Below are 23,047 nucleotides of genomic sequence, written 5' to 3' on the forward strand. Positions count from 1 at the left end.
AAATATTTGTTTCTATGACACAGTAGTTTACTTTTTTTTGCATATGTTCCCAGAGAGGCACTTATACTCCTCCAGAGAGCTTTTTTTTTTTTTTTTTTTTTTAAAATCACCACCAAGGTTATTGCTGGGGCTTAGTGCCAGCACTAAAGGGATCTACCACTCCTAGAAGCCTTTTTCTTTTCTTTTAATTACCTTTATTTGTTTGTTGGCTAGAGACAGTCAGAAATTCAGAGGGGAGGGGGAAACAGAAAGACAGAGAGACACCTGCAGCCCTGCTTTACCACTTGAAGTTTTCCCTCCCACAGGTGGGAACTGGGGGCTCAAACCTGGGTCCTTGTGCATTGTAACATGTGCTCTCAACTGGGTGCACCACCACCCAGCCACTCTTTTCTTTTCTCTTCCCTTCCTTTCTTCCCCTTCTCTCTCTCTCTCTCTCTCTCTCTTTTCCTTCCAGATTTTATTTACTGATTGATGAGAAAGATAGGAGGAGAGAGAGAGAGAGAGAAAGAACCAGACGTCACTCTGGTACATGTGCTGCTAGGGATTGAACTCGGGACCTCATGCTTGAGAGTCCAGTGCTTTATCCATTGTGCCACCTCCCAGACCACTCCTGGAAGCTTCCCCCCCCCCCTATTTTATTTGACAGAAACAGAAATTGAGAGGGGAGAGGGAGACAGAAAGGGAGAGAGCTAGAGTAGACATGTGACCATGTTCATCAACACCAGTTCAAGCCCCAAGCCCCCACCTGCAGGGGGGAAGCTTCATGAGTGGTAAAACAGTGTTGCATCTCTCTCTCTTTTAAATTATCTCTTTTAAAAATATTTTATTTATTTATTCATAAAAATTGAGAGAGAGAGAGAAAGAAAGAAGCAGACATCACTCTGGTACATGTGCTTCTGGGAGTTGAACTCGGGACTGCATGCTTGAGAGCCCAATGCTTTATCCACTGTGCCACCTCTCATACTACTCTCTATCTCTATCAAAAAAGAAATTTAGGGGTCGGGTGGTGGTGCACCTGGTTGAGCACACACGTTACGGTGCGCACAGACCCAGGTTCAAGTTTCCAGCCCTCAACTGCAGGGGGAAAGCTTTGTAAGTGGGGAAGCAGGGCTGCAGGTGTTTCTCTGTCTCTCTCCCTCTCTATCCCCCCCATCCCTCTCGATTTCTGGCTGTCTCTATCCAATAAATAAATAAAGATAATTAAAAAAAATTTTTTAAGTCCCAAAACTTAAAAAAAAAGAAATTTAAAAAAGGGGAAGAAATGGTCACCAGGAGTGGTGGATTTGTGATAACTCTGGTGGCAATAAGTATTGTTATTATTATTATAAATTAAAAGTAAAATTCAAATAAAGAAAATTAATCTTTTGCCTGTAACTCAATGGTGGATCAGTAACATGAGATGAACTGGAATCTGTTGTTCAACAATCGATTTGGTAAAATCCATCATACATTTCACAAGCATTCTACACAGGTAAATCCAAACCTGGGACCAGGCAGTGGCGCACCTGGTTATGTGCACACAGTACAGTGCTCAAGGACCCAAGTTCAAGCCCCTGGTCCCCACCTGCAGGGGGACAGCTTCACAAATGATGAAGTAGGACTGCAGATGTCTCTCTGTCTCTTTCCCTTATTGACCCCTCCCCTCTCTATTTCTCTCTGTCTCTATACAATAACGAATAAATGAAAATGTTAAAAAATTAAAAGTGGGAGTTGGGCGGTAGCACAGTGGGTTAAGCACACATGACAAAGTGCAAGGACCAGCCTAAGGATCCCGGTTCCAGCCCCTGGCTCCCCACCTGCAGGGGAGTCGCTTCACAGGCAGTGAAGCAGGTCTGCAGTTGTCTATCTTTCTCTCCCACTCCTCTCTCCATTTCTCTCTGTCCTATCCAACAATGACATCAACAACAATAATAACTACAACAATAAAAACAACAAGGGCAACAAAAGGGAAATAAATAAATATTTAAAAAATCTTAAAAACAATTAAAAGTCAAGTAAAGTAAATCTAAACGTAATTACCATGGGTATTGCTCTACTTGTCATATGTCTGACTTCTAGTTAGATTATCTTTAATGTATAAATCCCTTGGCCTGGAACTGAGGCTGGGGTGAGGTGTGAGGGTGTGTGGAGGAAGCCTGGAAATTCCTGTGGATCACAGCTCCTCAGTACAGGGCTCAGGGCCCTCTTAGCCCCCTGGTCCAGAGGCAGGGTTCACCATTTTTGCTCAATCTGGCAAGAGGAGAAGAAATCAGTCTTCACTTTTATTTCTACATCAACACTTCCTGCTCACTAGTGATGAGTTGAGAGTGTTTTCACATGCTTCTTTGGTTTGTTGTCATTTCTGGGACTTCACTTCTGCAGGCTGACTTTTTCAGATAGATAGAAAGTGGCAGAGACAGAGAGAGAACGCAAGACACCATAGCACGGAGCTTCCCCCGGTGTAGTGGGGGCTGGGTTCCAACCTGGGTCACATGCATGCAAAGCAGGCCTCCTCCCACCCAGACCTATCTTGACAGACCTGTTTTTTTCTTCTTTTTTGTTAACTTATCTTTATTTATCAGAGATGGACAGAAATTGAGAGGAAAGGAGAGATGGAGAGGGAGAGAGACAGAGAGACACCTGCAGCCCTGCTTCACCACTCGCAAAGCCTTCCCCATGTAGGTGGGGACCAGGGGGCTTGAACCCGGGTCTCGTGCATTGTAACATGTGAGCTTAACCAGGTGTGCCACCACCTGGCCCTGCCAGCCCTGTTTTTTACATACCTAATACCCAATTATATTTATTTTGGGAATTTCATCTTTGAATTTTTCACTAAAAGCCTGAATATGTCATTAATACACAGGCTTTGTAAATAATACTAAGATTCACCCCTGCCTTCCCCTAGTTTCTCCTTAGAATAAATAAGTAAGTGAGCTCTGGCATTAAGTGCGAGCCCATAGGGCCTGTCTGGGGTGAGGCATGTTCCAGGACTCACCGCAGCGGAAGACCGAGAGCTGGGCCAACATGGGCACTTGGTAGGACTTCCCATCCGCAGCCACGAACGTCCGCTTTTTGGTGTTCTCAGGCTGAAACCGGGACTTCCACAGGCCCTTGAAGTACATGGCATTGACCAGGACGAGTCTGGTGAGGACGTCGTTGATCAGGTCTGGAGACAGCAGGTTGTCAATCATACCTGGGAGGACAGGGGCCGAGAGGGAGAGGGTTCAGGGTCAGGGTCAGCCGTGGTCCACAGAGAATGAAGAGGTGAAGGCAGGGAGGTGGCTTCGTGACAAGCGTGGAAGCCTCGAGTGGTTGAAGCCTTGGGACTGAGTACACTGGTGGGGTGAAGCTTAGCTTCCCCCCTTTTCCGCCTCTCCCCTCCCCCAGACTTTGACAACATTCTCTCTGTATTTAAGCATCTTTTTCTTCACTGAAATTCAAGGCGGGGGCTAGGAAATAGCTCTCCTGATAGAATGCACGCCTTGCCAAGTGTAAGGCCCTGAGTTCGAGCACCAGCACCACACGGGAGCATCATGAAAAGTATTGGAGGGGCTGCAGGCATGGTGGAGCTGAGCTGTGCTCTCTCTTGCCTCCCTCAGTAATAAACAGTGAAGACGCTGACTGGGGAGTCGGTCCACTCGCAGCAAGCTGAGCACAAGACCCTGGGTTCATTCCCCAGAAGCACATGAAAAACCAAAATGAAGGGAGTCGGGGGGGGGGGGGTAGCACATCGAGTTAAGCGCACGTGGCGCTAAGCGCAAGGACGGGCATAAGGATCCCGGTTCAAGCCCCGGCTCCCCACCTGCAGGTGAGTCGCTTCACAAGCAGTGAAGCAGGTCTGCAGGTGTCTGTCTTTCTCTTGCCCTCTCTGTCTTCCCCTCTCTCCATTTCTCTCTGTCTTATCCAACAATGACAACAACAACAACATCATCAACAACTACAACAATAAAAAAAAGAAAAGAAAAAAAAACCAAAACGACACAACCAAGTTAAAAATGAGAGAACTGAAAGACCCCAGAGATTCTCTATGTAGGGGACTGTAAACCTTTCATCCAGAAAGCTTCAATAATTATTTTTTTATAACTTCATGTCTCAGGAAACTTTATTTATCCACAGAAGCAAGAGCTGATGAATCATCAGTGTCTCTATTTTTGCTTATAACTGGCCTGTCTGGTTACCAGCAAGGGCTTATGATCAGCACTTACTATGTGGGTACTTGGGTTTAATCCAAGTCAATGGTGCTCTGACATCCCTCTCTCAGATGAAACCTTTCTTTTCTTTTCTTCATTTTATTTATTTGTTTACTGGACAGAGACAGCTAAAAATTGAGAGGGAAGGGGGTGACAGAGAGATAGAAAAACACCTGCAGCCCTGCTTCACTACTTGCAAAGCTTTCCCCCTGCAGGTGGGAACCAGGGGCTTAAACCTGGATCCTTGCGCATTATAACATGTGTGTTCAACCAGATGTGCCACCACCTGGCCCCAAGACTCTTTATCATATGAAATAAATACAACAAATATTTTTTAAAAATAAAGGAGCACTTTAGCCTAAGCAAAATTATCCGGGGCAAATGCTAATTGCCTCTCCACGTCTTATAAAGGGTGGCGTGAATTTGGTGTCAGTCCCTGGCTAGCCCAGGGGCTCAGAGTTCAACAGTTATAACTGAACTCAGAGTTAAGCTTGGTGCTAATTTGACAGAGTAAGAAATAGGACTGGTCCTAAAAGAACTAATTTTGAAGGAAAAAATGCTCTTCATAAGATGTCCCCAGATGGTCTTTCCTGTTTGTGTCAGGTCTGAAAGAGCCAACACATTGTGCTTGTTTCAGGATGATGGGCTGGGGGTAGGGTGTTGGGGGATGGGGGAGTGCTCTCTGTGGAGGCTTGTAGGATGCAGGACTTGCACGCTTGAGGTTTCTGGTCCAAATGCCAGTTTATGTGTCCCTGAGTGGTGCTGTGATATTTCTCTCTCTCATGCAATATCCTACTTCTCAAATGAAATAAACCTCTTGATTTTCTATGTTTGAAATTTTGGATTTCCATCTAAACCCTCTCTGAAGATTCAAAGTATGTGTAAGAAGGTCATATTCAATTCTATTTAATTTTTTTTTAATATTTATTTTCCCTTTTGTTGCCCTTTTTTTGTTGTTGTTGTTGCTGTAGTTATGGTTGTTGTTATTGATGTTGTTGTTAGGACAGAGAGATGGAGAGAGGAGGGGAAGACAGAGAAGGGGAGAGAAAGACAGACACCTGCAGACCTGCTTCACCGCCTGTGAAGCGACTCCCCTGCAGGTGGAAAGCCGGGGGCTTGAACTGGGATCGTTATGCTGGTCCTTGCACTCTGTGCCATGTGCGCTTAACCCGCTGTGCTACCGCCGATATTCAATTCTATTAAGAATTAATTGGGCAGGGGAGATAACACAATGGAACAGGTATGCAAATGAATTTTTATGCCTGAGGCTTCAAGGTCCCAGGTTCAATCCCCTGCAGCACCATAAGTCAGAGCTGAGCAGTGGCATTCTGGTAAGGAAAAAAAAAAAAAGAGTTTACTATAACTTTTTGCCCAAGCATATTCGAATCAAGAGAATTAATTATTTTTCTGTTGGGGCTTTGTGTTTTCATAATTTGACCACTCCTGGTAGATTCATTTTTTTTCCTTTTAATTTTAAGTAGGTAGGGACAGAGACAGAGAGGGGAAACATTAGAACACCACTGCACTATTGAAGCTTCTGCTGGTGCCATGCATGGTGTTCCTATGTGGTGCCAGGGGCTCGAACCCAAATCCTTGAGCATGATGACATGTGTGCTCTATCTCCTGGCCCCTACTTCATTTTTTAAAACAATTAAAATATTTTATTTATTTTCCCTTTTGTTGCCCTTTTTTTATTGTTGTTGTAGTTATTATTGATGTCGTCATTGTTGGATAGGACAGAGAGAAATGGAGAGAGGAGCGGAAGACAGAGAGGGGGAGAGAAAGACACCTGCATACCTGCTTCACAGCCTGTGAAGTGACTCCCCTGCAGGTGGGGAGCCGGGGGCTCAAACTGGGATCCTTACGCGGTCCTTGAGCTTTGTGCCACGTGAGCTAAACCCGCTGTGCTACCGCCTGACTCCCCCGCTACTTCATTTTTAACATGATTTATTATTGCTATTATTATTATGGTAGGATTGGTGTACAGCACTGCACATACTATTTTGGGGGGCATTTCTACTTCTCTTTAAATGAAAGACCCCCTCACTACACCCACTGCCAACCCGCCACACCCCTCCACCAGTCCCTCCATCACAGCTTCCCTCAGGTAACCCCAGCTCTGTGCTCAGTATCTAAGGGTTCCTTTTTCTCCAGCTGGGTCTGTTCCAAGTTCAGGCTCTACAGAAATGGCACGCAATATATACGCAAGTTACATTATTTCAAACAGTACAAATAAGGCCACTGATTTCTGCAGACACGAGTGAGCAATTCTTCAAAGAAAGCTTTAAGTCCTAACAAACGCAAGCAAGCATTAAGATAAATTACGATGGTTTCAGGGGAGGTGTCGTCACTGCTTGTTATGGGCACAAGGGGGCGCCAATGCTGCCTTCCAGCCAGGTCGAGAAGGAAAGTAACTGGAGCTATAAATAAACAGCTGTCATCATTCACTACAAAGTAGCTCTGAGAATAGCTTCTGTCCTGTAGGAAGGACAGACAGCTCTGTGCTCCAGAGATAGCAGGCTCTTTAGAGTGGGTTCTCCGAGAACACATCTCTTTGCCTTTGCAAGGGGACGTGAGCCTGCTCAACCCCAAGTGGTCTTTAAGATGCGCTTCAGGGCTTCTGTTTCCATACAAAGTCTCATCTCCTCTCACAGGGCTGGAGACTGAGGCTGCAGAGCAGAGCAGGGCAGGAGCTGGGCGACAGCTCACCCAGTAGAGCGCACACCCTGCCAGTTGTGACAACCTGGTTTGAGCCCCTCTCTGGCACCACAGAGAAGCCCCCTGTACAGGTGAAGCTTCGTGAGTGGTGGAGAGGTGTTGTGATGTCTCTCCACTCACGGTGGCTCGCTCCCTCCCTCCCTCTCTGTGACTGAAAGGAAAGGGGGAAGGGAAGGGCCGGGCAGTGATGCACCTAAGCACATATAGTACGAAGCACAAGGACCAGCTCAAGGATCCCGGTTCGAATCCCCTGGCTTCCCACCTTCAGGGTTGGTTGCCTCACAAATGGTGAAGCAGGTCTGCAGGTGTCTTTCTCTCTCCTCTATCTCCTCCTTCCCTCTTAATTTCTGTCTTATCCAATAAAATGGAAAAAATCGCCACCAGGAGCAGTGGATTCATTGTGCTGGCACCAAGCTTCAGCGATAACCCTGGAGTAAAAAAAAAAAAAAAGAAAAAGGTGGAGGGTAGATAGCATAATAGTTATGCAAACAGACACTCATGCCTGAGGCTCCAAAGTCCCAGGTTCAATCCCCTGCACCACCATAAGTCAGAGCTGAGCAGTGAAAAAAAAAAAAAAAAGGAAAGAAGAAGGAGAAGGAGAAGGAGAAGGAGAAGAAGAAGGAGAAGAGGAGGAGGAGGAGGAGGAGGAGGAGGAGGAGGAGGAGGAAGAAGACTGAGAAGAAGAAAGGAAAAAATTCCAGTGAGTGGGGCTGGCAAGATCACTCATCTGGGAGAGTGTCGGCTTTGCCAACTCATGTTTGAACCCAGTCCCCACTGCACTGTGGGAAGCTTCAGTGCTGTTGTGTCTTTCTCTCTCTCTCTCTATATATATATATACATATATGTATATATATATCCACTTGTTACACCTCTTTCTATCTGAAGAAATTGAGCCTGAGACAGTGAAGCCCTGGCGACCACAACACAGAAGTCTCTGTAGGAAGTGGTGAGACGGCAGGCACAAAACTCAGCAGCAGCCCAGTAATAGGACAAACAGAAGCAGAAGAAGGGCAGGGCAGACCCCCTGGGGACTCCCAGCATCCTTTGCACCTCGGACAAGACCCGTGCCATCTTGCTAGAATAGACGAAGCATCTTCTGTACATGGATAGTCTGGCCTGATTGGACTCCACGTGGTCTCCAAAGTATGGTGGGGGGCTCACTCCAAAGGGGCAGCCTGGGAACTTGGGGGAGCCTCTCCAGGTGAGCGGGCAGTGCTGCAAGGTTCAAAACCAACCCACAAAATGATGACAGTCCTGCTTCCTGCTTCACTTTATTTTCAGCGACAGGGATTGAACCCAGGGCTTCAGAGATGCAAGTCATGCACTCTACCAATGAGCTATGTCCCCAGGTCCAGGCTTCCTGCATTAACTTTCTTTTCTTTAATATTTCTTTTAAAAAATATTTTCTTTATTCATTTATTAGATAGAGACATCAATTTAGAGAGGACAGGGAGCTAGAGAGGGAAAGAGACAGAGAGACACCAGCAGCCCTGCTTCAACACTCATGAATCTTTCCCCCTGCAGGTGGGGGCTTGAACTGAACCTGGACCCTACATGCTGTAATGTGTGTGCTTAACCAGGTGGGCCACCACCTTCCCCCCTGAATAACCTTTTTTAAAAAAATATTTTATGTTTTGATTCATGAGAAATGATAGGAGAGAGAGAAAGAACCAGATATCATTCTGGTACATGTGCTGCTGGGAATTGAGCTCGGGACCTCATGCTTGAAAGTCCAAAGCCTTATCCAGTGCGCCACCTCCCCGACCATCTGAATAATTTTCAAAATGCCCACGGCGCCTTCATGATCCTGGAGGCTCAGAGCATCAACATTTGAGGCCACAACCTCACTCTTCCACATGTAAACACAAAGGTTATTATTGTTTTTGTATATACTTACACTTATGTGTTATTCATACTATTTATCCATTTTTTCCCCATTTTTCCCCTTTATCTGATAGGACAGAGAGAAACTGAGAGGGGAAGGAGATAGGGAGGGAGAGAGACAGAGAGATACCTGCAGTCCTGTTACACTAGTCATGAAGATTAGCCGCTGCAGGTGGGGGGCAGGGGTGGGGGGTCTTGAACCCGGGTCCTTGCACACAGTAATGTGTGTGCTTAACCAGGTGTGCCACTGCCCAGCTCCATTTTATACACTTTTAAAAAAAGATTTTATTTATTTTATTAATGAGAAAGATAGGAGGAGAAAGAACCAGACATCACCTCTGGTACATGTGCTGCCGGGGACTGAACTCAGGACCTCATGCTTGAGAGTCCAGTGTTTTATCCACTGCGCCACCTCCCGGACCACTTTGCACACTTAAAAAAATTTTTTTTTATTAAACAGCAACTTTCTTTTTAATTATTTATTTTCCCTTTTGTTGCCCTTGTTGTTTTTATTGTTGTTGTAGTTGTTATTGTTATCGTCGTTGTTAGGACAGAGAGAAGACAGAGAGGGGGAGAGAAAGATAGACACCTGCAGACCTGCTTCACTGCCTGTGAAGGTTTTCTCCTGCAGGTGGGGAGCTGGAGATCCTTATACTGATCCTTGCGATTTTTGCCACGTGTGCTTAACCCCCTGCGCTACTGCCCAACTCCCCACTTTGTACACTGTTTAAAAAAATTATTTGTTTATTCCTTTTTGTTGCCCTTGTTGCTTTATTATTGTATTTACTATTGTTGTTGTTATTTCTGTCATTGTTATTGGATAGGACAGAGAGAAATGGAGAGAGGAGGGGAAGACAGAGAGGGGGAGAGAAAGACAGACACCTGCAGACCTGCTTCACCACTTGTGAAGTGACTCCTCGGCAGGTGGGGAGCTGGGGGCTCGAACCCGGATCCTTTTAGCCAGTCTTTGTGCTACCTGCGCTTAACCTGCTGCGCTACCGCCCAAGGAAGTACTGCAGGTGTCTCTCTTTCTCTCCTTTGTCTTCTCCTTCCCTTCTCAAGTTCTCTCTGTCCTACCCAACACAATGACCCTGGGTCCATACTCCCAGAGGGTTAAAGAATAGGAAAGCTATCAGGGGAGGGGATGGGATACAGAGTTCTGGTGATGGGAATTGTGTGAAGCTGTACCCCTCTTATCCTTTGGTTTTTGTCAATGTTTCCTTTTTATAAATAAAAAAATTTTTAAAAAGGGGGGGGGAACAGAGAAAAATTAAAAAGAAAAGAAAAACGGCCACTGGGATTGGAGGTTTTGTAGTGCAGACCACTGAGACCCGGAGATACGCTGGTGCTAGTAACAAGAAAGGAACAAGCAGGGCGTTGAATGGGCCCCAGGTGGGTCTGTGTAGTGCGCTGAGTCACACGTGGACCCTCTGGCTGGAACTTTCCCCAAAGTTCTGGACTAGTTCAGGGATCACTGCATGTGTGACTCTCACAGCCCGCGTACAGCTCTCCTGGTTGGCTTTGACAGCTGCCGATTCAGTCATCTAAGACTAGGACGGCTTTGTTACATAGTCAGGTGTAGACCACCCAAGGGCTTCCCTACTCCACTGTAGACATAAATTGTTTTTGGGTTTTCCTTGTATTATAGTTTGACATTATATTAGCTTTAAAACACTGAATACGGGAGTCGGGATGTAGCGTAGCGGGTTAAGCGCAGGTGGCGCAAAGCACAAGGACCAGCATAAGGATCCCGGTTCGAGCCCCGGCTCCCCACCTGCAGGGGAGTCGCTTCACAGGCGGTGAAGCAGGTCTGCAGGTGTCTATCTTTCTCTCCTCCTCTCTGTCTTTCCCTCCTCTCTCCATTTCTCTCTGTCCTATCCAACAACGAACAACATCAACAACCGCAATAATAATAACCACAACAAGGCTACAACAACAAGGGCAACAAAAGGGGGGAAAATGACATCCAGGAGCAGTGGATTCATGGTGCAGGCACCGAGCCCAGCAATAACCCTGGAGGAAAAAAAAAAAAAAAACATTGAATACATGTGTGCAGAGGCTCTAGATTTCATTTCAGGATAGCTAACTATGGAGTTCATGTCCCTGTTCTGGGGGGAGCGGGTCTGCAGGGCTGGGAAGCACTCCTCCAGTCTTCTGGCTCTCACTTCCCCAGAGATGCGGTGAATAACTGACTGAGATGAGACTCCTGCGACTTAGCTGCAGCGTTACGCAGGGGTGGTGGAGGCGAGGAGCATGTGGTCCCAGCCACTGCCCTCTAGTGACATGGTGGCTCTCCCGGGACAGGGCTTCCTGCCAGTGGTCAGTGGGGTTAGGGTAAAACAAAAACTCTTCCACACAGTGATCTGCAAGAACCACTTGGCAGCGACACCTTCAGAGGCACCTAGCCTGTCCTTCTTGCTTCTTATCTACGCACATTGATTACCTTCAGATCAGCCTGGAAGAGCCTGACTTCTGTGAGGAATTATATTTTAGGAAGAAATGAAAAGAAGCACTTCTGGGAAGGGGCAGGGGGAAATAGCATAACGGTTATGCAAAAAAGACTCTCATGCCTGAGGCTCCAAAGTCCCAGGTTCAATCCCCTGCACTACCACAAGCCAGAGCTGAGCAGAGCTCTGGTTAAAAAAACAAACAAACAAATGGAAACACTTTCGGTAAGCTAGATAACCTGATGATATCAAAGCTTCCATATATATATATATATATATATATATATATATATATATATATATATAATTGGACAGAGACAGAGACATTTAGAGGGGGGGAGATAGAGAGGAAGAGAGACAGACAGACATCTACAGCCCTGCTTCACCACTTGTGAAGCTTTCCCCCTGCAGGTGGGGACCAGGAACTTAAATCCAGGTCCTTACATACTCTAATGTGTGTGTGCTTAACCAGGTACACCACTGCTGGGCAAATTTATTTTCCACCATTTTTTAAAGAATTTATTTATTTATTTATTACCAGAGCACTGATCAGCTCTGGCTTAAGGTGGTGTGGGGGATTGAACCTGGGGCTTTGGAGCCCCAGGCATGAGAGAAGGTTCCCATTCTGTTTGTCCTGAACAACATACCTGTTTATCTCTTCTTTTCTATATCTCTTCCTCTTTTTTCTTTCTTTTTTAATATTTTATTTGAGAGAGAGGGAGAGAGATACCAGAGCACTGCTTATGTGTAGTACTGGGGATTGAACCTGGGACCTCAAAACCTCAGGAATTCTTCCTCTTTCTTTCTCTTTGTCTCTTTTAGTTTCTTTGTATAGAGAGGTGGAGAGAGAAGGGAAGGTAGGAAGAGACACCTGCAGCACTGCTCCATCATTTGTACAGCGTCCACCTCTGCAGGTGGAAACCTGGAGCTTAAACCCAGGTCCTTGCACAGCGTAATGTGTGCATTCAGCCAGCAGCATCATCCCCTGGCCCCAAAGTCCTTCCTTCCACCTGTATAAATATTCATTAGCATCTGAATGCCAGTGGCTTCCTACCACCTGCAGGCAGTTAATAAACTCAAAGAAAGGAAAGCAAAGGAGAGGCAGGCCTGCCCAGTAGGTTCAGGCCATCTCACACCAGACAGGGCCCCACCCTGCAGACTCCACACAGAACAGCAGGCAGGAGTTGCCCTCACACGCCCACTGGCAGAGCATCAAGTCACTCACCCCGCGTCTCGTTCTTCACCCACAAGTTGATGGAGTCACAGGCAGAGGACGGGTCCACAAAGTTCACATTCCTGACCTCGCACTGGAATATGTCCTTGTTCCTGGTAACGAAGGGCGCTTCCATCTTGGAGCCATTCTTCACGAACACGGCATTAGCCACCGTCACGACGTCTTTGTTCTTCTTGGACACGATGGCCTTATTGATCTTCTTTAACACTTTCCCGACTCCTGGAGGAGAAAGGAGAAAAGACAGTGACATATTTGTTCTAGTTCAGAAAGAGCTCTTTAAAAAAAAAAAAATCAACACCTGGCTGAGCGCACATGTTACAGTGCACAAGGACCCGAGATCAAACCCCTGGTCCCACCTGCAAGGGGAAAGCTTCCTGAGTGGTGAAGCAGGGCTGCAGGTGTCTCTCTGTCTCTCTCTCTTTCCCCTTCCTCTCTCCATTTCTCCGTCTCTATCTAATAATGAATGAATAAATAAAATGATTAAAAATAGTAAAAAAAAAACCCTTTTACATGATGGCAAATCAGAACAGCATGAACGAGATAAGTAGGGATAATAAGAGACTCTTCTGTCTTTTGCTTTCTCACTGGCTTTGTGTTCAGGGGCTGGGGGCGGGACAAGCAACTCTGAGATAGTAACAGCTCTTAAAAATCAACTGTAGAGGGTTAAGCACATGTGGCGCAAAGAGCAAGTACTGGCATAAGGATTCTGGTTCGAGCCCCCAGGTCCCCACCTGCAGGGGAGTCGCTTCATAAGCGGTGAAGCAGGTCTACAGGTGTCTATCTTTCTCTCCCCGCCTCTGTCCTCCCCTCCTCTCTCCATTTCTCTCTGTCCTATCCAACGACAGCAGCAGCAACGACAACAATAATAATAATAACCACAACAATGATGGATCAACAAGGGCAACAAAAAGGGAAAAAATGGTCTCTAGGAGCAGTGGATTCATGGTGCAGGTACCGAGCCCTGGCAATAACCCTGGGGGCAAAAAAAAATCAACTGTAGAGACAAGGACATAGCTCAACCTGTTTGACGCCAGAGTTTTGCACACCTGAGACTCCCCCCCAGAAATTCCAGGTTCAATCACCAACCCCGTCTTTTGTTAGAGCTTAGCTTAGTAAAGTGAAGTGTGCCCCCTGCAGGTGGGAGTGGAGGTGACTGAGTGCTATGTGTGCTAAACCAGGTATGCCACTGCCCAGCCCCTTAAGCTTTATTTCACACAAGTCATCCTCTCAACGCCCCATTTTGTTTTAATGCAAGAAAAAGAAGGGAAATAATGTAACAAGGATGAAGTGTTTCTTGTGAGAGCTCAAGTCACAGATCCTTCTTAACTCACGGGGGATCTTTTCAAAAGGACACTTTCTGAAATATCCAGCAGGGTCACCTTGACAGAGGTCTGACTTGTCCTAGGGACTATAGCTCTTCTGATGCTTTCTCACTGTTTAGGTAGAGTCAGGAAGGCAGAGAGAGAGAGAGAGAGAGAGAGAGAGGAGGCAGAGAAAGGAATCACAGCAGTAAAGTGTCCTCAATGTGGCAGGAGCCGGGCTCAAACCTGGGGTGGGGAGCACCGGGCAGGGGTGTGCTGGGTAATAACACTCCCAGGCAAGTGAGGACATTTATTACCCTGCACAGGAACTTGGGCTCCAGGACTCTAGTTCCCACCTGCAGGGGGAAGGTTTCACAAGTGCTGAAGCAGTGTTGAAGGTGTCTCTCTTTCTCCCGTTCCCTTCTCAATGTCTTTCTGTCCTCTCATGCACATGGCAAACCAGTGCAATATCTGCTGAACTATTTTTCCAGCCTATTTTTTTTTAAATTCTTTCATTTTTATTCGATAGGACAGAGAGAAATTAAGAGAGGAGGGAAAGATAGAGAGGGAGAAAAAGGGAGACTTACAACACTGCTTCACCTCTTATGAATTTTCCTCTCTGCAGATAGGAACCAGGGGCTTGAACTGCTGAACTGGTAACAGGAGTGCTCAATCAACCTGACACCTTTTTCTTTTCTTTTTTGGGGGGATTGATGTTTTATAGTCGACAGTAAATACAGTAGTTTGTATATGTATAACATTTCCCAGTTGTGCTTATTTTATTTTATTTATTTATTCATTCCCTTTTGTTGCCCTTGTTGTTTTATTGTTGTAGTTATTATTGTTGTTATTGATGTCATCATTGTTGGATAGAATAGAGAGAAATGGAGAGAGGAGGGAAAGACAGAGAGGGGGAGAGAAAGATAGACACCTGCAGACCTGCTTCACTGCCTGTGAAGCGACTCCCTTGCAGGTGGGGAGCCAGGGGCTCGAACCGGGATCCTTACACTGGTCCTTGCGCTTTGCGCCACATGCGCTTATCCCACTGCGCTACCTCCTGACTCCCTGTTTTGTTTTGTTTTTTTAAATGTGGGGTTAGGAAATAAACCCAGGATGCCTTACATGTTTGCAATACCATTAAGCCACAATTTTCTATTCTTTATTCTGAGAGGGAGGGAGAGAGGGAGGGAGAGAGAGAGAGAGAGAGAGAGAGAGAAAGAAAGAAAGAAAGAAAGAAAGAAAGAAAAAGAAAGAAAGAAAGAAAGAAAGAGACAGCCCACAGCATCACTCACTATGCATGGAGCTCCCCCAGCGTTTTCTATGGCAGCTCCAGGCCTGCCACCCTGGGCCTCCTGCTTATGAAGGTAAGTCCTCTCCAGGATGAGCTACCCCCTCCTCTCCCTCCCTCCCCAACCCCGCCTCCTAGAAGGACAAAGGACGGGGTGAAATCTCTTCTGAGCCACAAAGTGGTGACTGTCCAGCACTGCTCGTCTCTGCACCAGCTCCCTCTCACTGCTCTGAGTCAGGCCTATTTCGTGACTCATTTATCTTTGTTCTGTTTTGTTTTGTTTTGTTTTGTTTTGTTTTGTTAGCAGAGCACTGCTCAGCCCCGGCTGATGGTGGGTACTGCCTCAGGCATGAGACGTCTCTTCGCGTGGCCACTATGCTGTCCCCACCCTAAGATGACTTTATAAGCCAGTGTCGGCGGCTCCCATCTCTGCCTCCTGCCACCCAGTCTCCTCTACCTCGCCCTGGCCTCCCGCAGGGAGGAGGGAAGAGGAAGTGTCACCAGGTGCCTTCTCAGAGGGCACAGAAAGCTACTCAGGCTCCCAGGGTGGCTTTTGTTCTTGCTGTTGCTGGGGCTTCACTGCTCCAGGCTGACTTTTTGAGATACACAGAGAGAGAGGCCTCAGAACCGAGGCTTCCCCCAGCGAGCGCCATGGCGACATGCTGGGACAGGCTGGGAGCTGGGGTGGGGGGGGCTCATGGCCAAAGCTGCCCTCCAGGAGAGATATCCCATCAGCCCACTGGATGCACAGGACAGCTGAACTGGAGTCACATCTTTTTCTTTTTTTTTTCTTTTTTCTTTTTTTCAGGTATGAATTGAGAGAAGCATGCAGGAAAGTGAGCCTCACCCTAGAGGTTCCAGGACTGGAGGAAATATGGGCAGGAGATTCCTGCTGTCTTAGGGTTTAAGAAGGCAATAGGTAGTTATTGCTATGATCAAATTATCTGGCAGTTGTGTTAACTCGGAAAATCCCACTGCTAGGATTTGCTGTATCATATACAACATCACCGTAATTTATGTCCTTTGACATTATTTGTATATAGCTCTGTCTTATAAAGTCACGCGACTGGTTGCTTCTGTTCTCCCTGATGTAAGCTTTTAGAATAGTCAACATTTCAAAGAACAGGTCACTATTAGAAATGTGTTAACAATTTGAGACCCCTGTTTAAATTCAGTCTGATTACATGTTTGAAGTCTTAAGTGCTTAGATTGAAGGAACGGAGACTCAGCCTATGGTCGGTGCATTAAAAGGTTTGAGACACTCAATCAGTTTTTCCCCTCTCATAGTAATTAAATAGTGATTTATGAGACTACAAGTTAATAGGAGTGTACACCAACTCCATTCCCATCACCAACGGACTGTGTCGGGATCCCGACGTCTTTTTTTTTTTTTTCTGGACTGAGAGGTAGAGAGGCAGTGAGAGAATCAGTGCGGGGACGTTTCATGAGCGATGAAGCAGGGTTGCACACATCTGTCTCTCTCTCTTTCCCTCTCTGCCCCTCCCCCTCTCCTCAGAATCCCAGAACAGTGACTAGAACCCGGACACCCCAACTTCCAGTACGTCATGTCTGGTGAAGTGATGAGTGGGCAGGTCTCACAATGAAACAGGAAATAACAGGGAGTTGGTGAGGTGGTGGTACTGAGAGTGCACCTCACACCTGTGAGAATGACCTGCATCCACAAAACAGGGGTTGGTGAGGTGGTGGAGAAAAAGGGACTCTGCTGCACTGCTGGTGGGAAAGCAAACTGGGGCGGCCCCTTTGCAAGCCTGTGTGGACGGTCCTTAAACAAGTAACAGTCATATTCCACCTTATGATCCAGCAACAGCACTTAGGCTTTTATCCAGTGGACACTCAAACACTCATCAGAAGGGACATATGCAGCCGTGTTCATAGCTGTATTATTCACAATAGCCAAGAAGTGGTATCAGCTTAAATGCCCAGCAACAGATGACTGGCTAAAGAAGTTATGGGATATATACTCCAAGGAATACTTCTCTGTAATAATTAGAATAATTTAAAAAATGATTTTGTGACCTCTGGGACAAAATGGATGGAACTGCAGGTGATTCTGCTTGGCTAACTAAAAGATGAAAGACAACTACCAAATGGTACTTTCAGTCATATGTGGAATCTAAAGAAGAGATACACATGAACTTGAAAAACAGTGGTCTGGGAGGTGGCGCAGTGGATAAAGCATTGGATTCTCAACCATGAGGTCCTGAGTTCAGTCCCCTGCAGCACATGTACCAGAGTGATGTCTGGTTCTTTCTCTCTGCCTGTTTCATGAATAAATAAATTCTTAAAAAGAGGGGGGGGGGGAGTCAGGCTTTAGTGCAGTGGGTTAAGAGCAGGTGGCACAAAGCACAAGGACCAGCATAAGGATCCCGGTTCGAGCCCCCAGCTCCCCACCTGCAGGGGAGTCGCTTCACAGGCGGTGAAGCAGGTCTGCAGGTGTCTGTCTTTCCTCCTCTCTGTCTTCCCCTCCTCTCTCCATTTCTCTCTGTCCTATCCAACAATGACATCAATAACAACAATAACTACAACAATAAAACAACAAGGGCAACAAAAGGGAATAAATAAATAAATATTAAAAAAAAAAGAGAGATAGACCTGGAGCCTTGCTTTACTGCTTGTGAAGCACCCCTCCTGCAGGTGGAGGGGGAGGGCCTTGAACCTGGATCTTTGCACACTGTAATGTGTGTGCTCAACCAGGTGCACCACTGCCCAGCTGCTTATAATCTATCTTGTAACCCACTATAAATTGCAAATAAAAAGATAAACAAGGGGGGGGAGGGAGAAAGGAAGAAAGGAAGAAAGGAAGAAAAGAAAGAAAGAAAGAAAGAAAGAAAGAAAGAAAGAAAGGAAGAAAGAAAGAATGGCAGACAGCCCTAATCCCATCGGGCATCTGCAAAAGCCCTTCCCACTGCTCTGCTGGCCTCTTGGGGTGGAAGTGAAGAACCCTCTCAGGGAGCCCTGTGCCCCCAGTCCCCCACGTACCGTTCACACTGTATCTCATGGCGGTGGTGAGCTGCTTCTTGGTCTTGCCGTCTGCCCCCAGCTGAAGCACCCCCAGGACAGACGCGATGCCGTGTGGTGACACCACGATGTTGTCATGCGGCTGGGACTTGACGATCTGGTTGAAGACCTGGATGCCCAGATCTGAGCCCAGCTCCTCCAGAGACAGAGGGCTGAACTGAGAGCAGACGAAGGGGAGAGTGGCCACAGCCACGAGGATGAAGGGGAGGTGCCAGTTCATGATTCCTGCCGGCAGGGACGGCCTGGAAAGGGAGAGGAGAGAACCCAGTCGACTTGGCTGAAAGGATCACTGTTTGGGGACCACTGTCCCCGGCTGGCTGGCTGGGTTTCCAGTGGTTCCATGAAGCTTGGTGCCTTCTGAGTCTGCTGTTCTTCAAAAGATTTTTTTTTGTGTGTGTGTGCAATGCTTTAGCCTCTCGTATGCACAATAACACTCCTTTCAAGTGACATATATATATATATATATATATATATATATATATATATATATAATTTTTTAAAACTTTCTTAAAAATAACTTTATTGGGTGTGGGGTAGATAGCATAATGGTTATGCAAAGAGACTCTCATGCCTGAGGCTCTGAAGTCCCAGGTTCAATCCCCTGCACCACCATAAGCCAGAGCTGTGCAGTGCTCTGGTGTCTCTCTCTGTGTCTTTCTCTGCATCTCTCTCAAAAATAAAATAAAAAAAAAAAGGAAATTGCAAACTTAAAAAAAATCTTTATTATTGGATAGAGACAGAGAATAACTGAGTGGGGAAAGATGATAGAGAGGGAGAAAGAGGGGGCCCAGATGATGGTGCACCGGGTTAAGCGCATATAGTGTGAAGCACAAGGACCCGCACAAGGATCTGGGTTCAAGCGCCTGCTTCCCAACTGTGGGGGGTTTGCTTCACAGGTGAAGCAGGTCTGCAGGTGTCTATGTTTCTCTCTCCCTCTCTATCTCCCCCTCCCCTCTCAATTTCTCTTTGGCCTATCCAATGAAAATAAATAAATGGTAGCCAGGAGCAATGGGTTTGTAGTGCAGGCACCCAGCCCCAGCAATAACCCTGGAGGAGAGAGAGAAAGAGAGAGAGAGAGAGAGAGAGAGAGAGAGAGAGAGAGACCTGCAGCCCTGCTTCATCACTCATGAAGCTTACCCCCTGCAGTTGGGGACCAGGGGCTTGAACCTAGGTTCTTGTGCACTGTAGTGTGTACTTAACCAGATGTACCACCACCTGGCCCCTTATTTTAAAAAATATTTTATTTATTATGCATTGGATAGAGTCAGAGAGAAATTGAGATGGAAAGGAGAGAAAGGGAGGGAGAGAGAGACACCTGCAGCACTGCTTCTCCGCTCATAAAGCTTCCACCCCTGCAGGTGGGGACTAGGGGCTTGAACTTGGGTCCTTGCACATAGTGACACTTGTGCTCACCCGACCCTCTTTCTTGGTTTATCTTAAGTAAGAACAGTATAGGGGTGGTGTTGCTCAGTGGTTGGGCACATACTCTGCATGTATGCTGTCCTAAGTTCAACAATCCTTAATGCCATGCCCCCTTCAAAGAAGAGAAAAGAAAAGAAAGAAAGAAAGAAAGAGAGAAAAGAAGAGAAAAGAAAAGAAAAAGGAAGAATAGAGGAGAGTTTTCATTAAGCGGGTTCCACTCAAATGCCAGACACCACTCTCATTACTCAAGTCTCACCCCCAGCCTCCGCACAACTCAACCAACATTTGAGGAGGCTCCGTGGTGTGTCAGGTGCTTGTCTAAGCTGTGGGCCTCACTCTGGACTTGAACAACGGGAAAGAGTCAGCCACATCCTGTTCCAAAGGGAGGGCGTGCCAAAGACGGGGTGTGTGTGTGGGGGGCAGTGCAAAAGTCTTGAGGTGAGAATAGACACAGTGGGTTAGAGGTTGGTGTAAAGAGTGTGGAGGGAACAGGCTGAAGAGGAAGTGAAGAGGGGCCAGGCGGTGGTGCACCTGGTTAAGCACACACACTACAGTGTGCTAGGACGCTGATTCAAGCCCCTGGTCCCCACCTGCAGGGGGAAAGCTTCACGAGTATTGGAGCAGGGCTGCAGGTGTCTCTCTCTCTCTCTCTCTTCTCTCCTCCCTTCTCAATTTTTCTCTGTCTCTATCCAATAATAAATAAAACAATATTAAAAAAAAAGAGGAAATGAAGAGAAGGGAGGGGAGGGGTTAGGCTGCAGCACACCTGGTCAAGCACACACATTACTGTGTGCAAAGACCCAGGTTCAAGCCCCCTGTTCTCTCCTGCAGGGTGAGGTGCTTCACAAATGGTGAAGCAGGGCTGCGCGTGTCTCTGTCTCTCTCCTTGTCTATCTTCCCCATCCTCTTAATTTCTTGTTGTCTCTATCCAATAAAAGAAATGGTACAAATAGCTTGATAGGAAGATGCTATTTGATGCTCCTTTATCATCTATGATGAAGATCCTGCTTCCTGCCCCTGGGCATAGCAGATGTTCCAGAAATACAGGTGAAAGTCAGGGCGACATGCAGCCGTGGTGCACCCCGAGGCATGCCTGAGGCCCCAGGAGCTCCATGTTCAACCCCCAGCACCACCGTCTATCAGAGCCGAAATCTGCTCTGCTCTCATTCTCTCTGCCTCTCTCTCTCTCTCTGAATATAAGTGCCACTCAGAAAGGATATACTAGGCACTGGTCAGTTAAGTGCAAAGCACAGGCATCGGTGTAGGGATCCCGGTTTGAGACCCCTGGCTCCCCACTTGGAGGTAGGTCACTTCACAAGTGGCGAAGCAGGTCTGCAGGGGTCTACCCTTCTCTTCTCCTCTCTGTCTTTCCCACTTCTTGATTTCTCTCTGTCCTATCCAACAACAATAACAATAATAACAACCACAAGGCCAACAAAAATGGGGGAAAAAACAGCCTCCAGGAGCAGTGGATTTGTAGTGCAGGCACCAAGCCACAAGGATAACCCTGGAGGCAAAAAAAAAAAAAAGAAGTATATACTTTGACACACACAGTTGGGGTTAACTCTGGTGCTTGCCATTTAATTTTATCTTATGATTTACTTTTGCCACCAGAGTTTTCACTGTGTTTGCAGGATTCCACCACTCCTGGCAGACTTACTTGATTTATTTATTTTTACAGAGAGCGTGAGGCGCTAGGCGGTGGTGTGCCTGGTTAAGCACACACATAACAATGCACAAGGGTTTCAAGCCCTTGGTTTTCACCTGCAGAGGGAAAGCTTCACAAGTGATGAAGCAGGGTTGCTGGTGTCTCTCTGTCTTTTCCTCTCTCTATTATTCTTTTCCCTCTCAATTTCTCTGTCTTTACTCCAAAAGAAAAAAAAAATTAAAAGAAAGAGGATGATACAAAGAGAGGGAATGACAGGGAGGAAGGGAGAAGAGAGGAGAAAGAGAGGGAGAGGGAGGGTGAGGGGGGGAGGGAGAGGGAGTGAGGGTGAGGGTGAGGAAGCCTCATGAGGGTGAGGGAGGGTGAGGGAGGGTGAGGGAGGGTGAGGGAGGGTGAGGGAGGGTGAGGGAGGGTGAGGGAAGGGGAGGGAGAGTGAGGGAGGGGAGGGAGGGGGAGAGGGAGAGTGAGGGAGGAGGTTGAGGGGGGAGAAAGAGGGAGGGGGAGAGGGAAGGACAGGGAGGGTGAGTGTGAGGGTGAGGGAGGGGGAGAGGGATGGAGAGGGAGGGGGAGAGGGACGGAGAGGGAGGGGGAGAGGGACGGAGAGGGAGGGGAAGAGGGAGGGAGAGGGAGGGGGAGGGAAGGGGAGGGAGGGAGAGGGAGAGAGAGGATGAGAAGGTGAGACACTGCAGCACTCTCCGCTGTTCACATAGCCTCCCCTGAGCAGTTGTTTCCATATGGCAGCTTGGTCTCAGAGCTGCGTCCTACCAGGTCATCTATCTCCTGGCTATTTTTATTAATCGTTTCTCCCCCTTATTAAGAGTGATGCTGAGTGTGACTGAGACAGCAGTTGTGTTCGGTTCTCAGTCCCCAAACTCTTCATAGAGACTGAGATCACTTAAGTGGGAAGAGAATAGTCAGTGGACACCCGCCACACATACACACACACAGAGGCACACACACACACACACACACACACACACACGGGCACACACACACACACACACACGGGCACACACACACAGGCACACACACACACACACACACACGGGGGCACACACACACATGGGCACACACACACGGGCACACACACACAGGCACACACACACACACAGGCACACACACGGGCACACACACACACACACAGGCACACACACACACACAGGCACACACACACACATGCGCACACACACACGGACACACATACACACACACACACACACACACGTGCGCGCGCACGTGCGCACGCACCCACAGAGTCCCCTCGGCCACAGAAGATCGGTCACAAGGTGAACCCCTAGAACCATCATCATTCAAGGTGACAGTGCAGTGTTCATATACATCGTGAAACAATCCCAGGCCTGGGTGGTGGTGCACTGGTTTGAGCACTCGTGCCACCAGGCACAAGGACCCAGGTTCAAGCCCCCCGTCCACACGTGTGTGTGTGTGTGTGTGTGTGTGTGTGTGTGTGTGTGTGTAAGCTTCATGAGCAGTGAAGCAGTGCTGCAGGTGTTTCTGTCTCCTTCTCTTATCTTCTCCTCAATTCCTCTCTGCCCTCTCAAATAAAACCAAAATGCAGTCCCCCCCATGCCTCACTGTACATTTGTTGCGTAGACACAGCATGTCTAAATTCACACCATGTAAGTGACCTACATACACAGCCATGGCCAGTGCGGCTGGACTTGACTCTGGCACTTGGGACTGGCTCTGATGCCACGGCAGGCCTGAGCTCCTCCGAGCCTGTCGGACGCTGGAGAGCTTCCAAATCCTGATTAGAAAGCTTTGCTCGTTTCATCCACAACTCAGAAACCCTCTGTCCCCTTGTGCCTTTCAGAAACAAATTCCTCTTGAAAAAAAAAAATCAATTTGATTACAAAGCAGA

At 47.3% G+C, this 23,047-nt stretch overlaps 1 protein-coding gene across 4 annotated transcripts in view; it reads right to left on the reverse strand.

Annotated features, from left to right (window-relative positions):
- Positions 1-23,047, reverse strand: part of SERPINE2 (serpin family E member 2) — an 86,789-nt gene that overhangs the window by 17,827 nt on the left and 45,915 nt on the right. For all 4 annotated transcript variants that reach the window (XM_060193679.1, XM_007531707.3, XM_060193678.1 and 1 more), the window contains 3 exons: positions 18,042-18,322; positions 12,444-12,671; positions 2,975-3,172 (listed from right to left, as the gene is read on the reverse strand). In XM_060193679.1, the coding sequence (XP_060049662.1) occupies positions 2,975-3,172; positions 12,444-12,671; positions 18,042-18,300 (685 nt within the window). In that variant the 5' untranslated portion in view covers positions 18,301-18,322. The remainder of the gene's footprint in view (positions 1-2,974; positions 3,173-12,443; positions 12,672-18,041; positions 18,323-23,047) is intronic.

Source organism: Erinaceus europaeus, chromosome 7 (assembly GCF_950295315.1).
Source record: "Erinaceus europaeus chromosome 7, mEriEur2.1, whole genome shotgun sequence".
NCBI lineage: Eukaryota > Metazoa > Chordata > Mammalia > Eulipotyphla > Erinaceidae > Erinaceus > Erinaceus europaeus.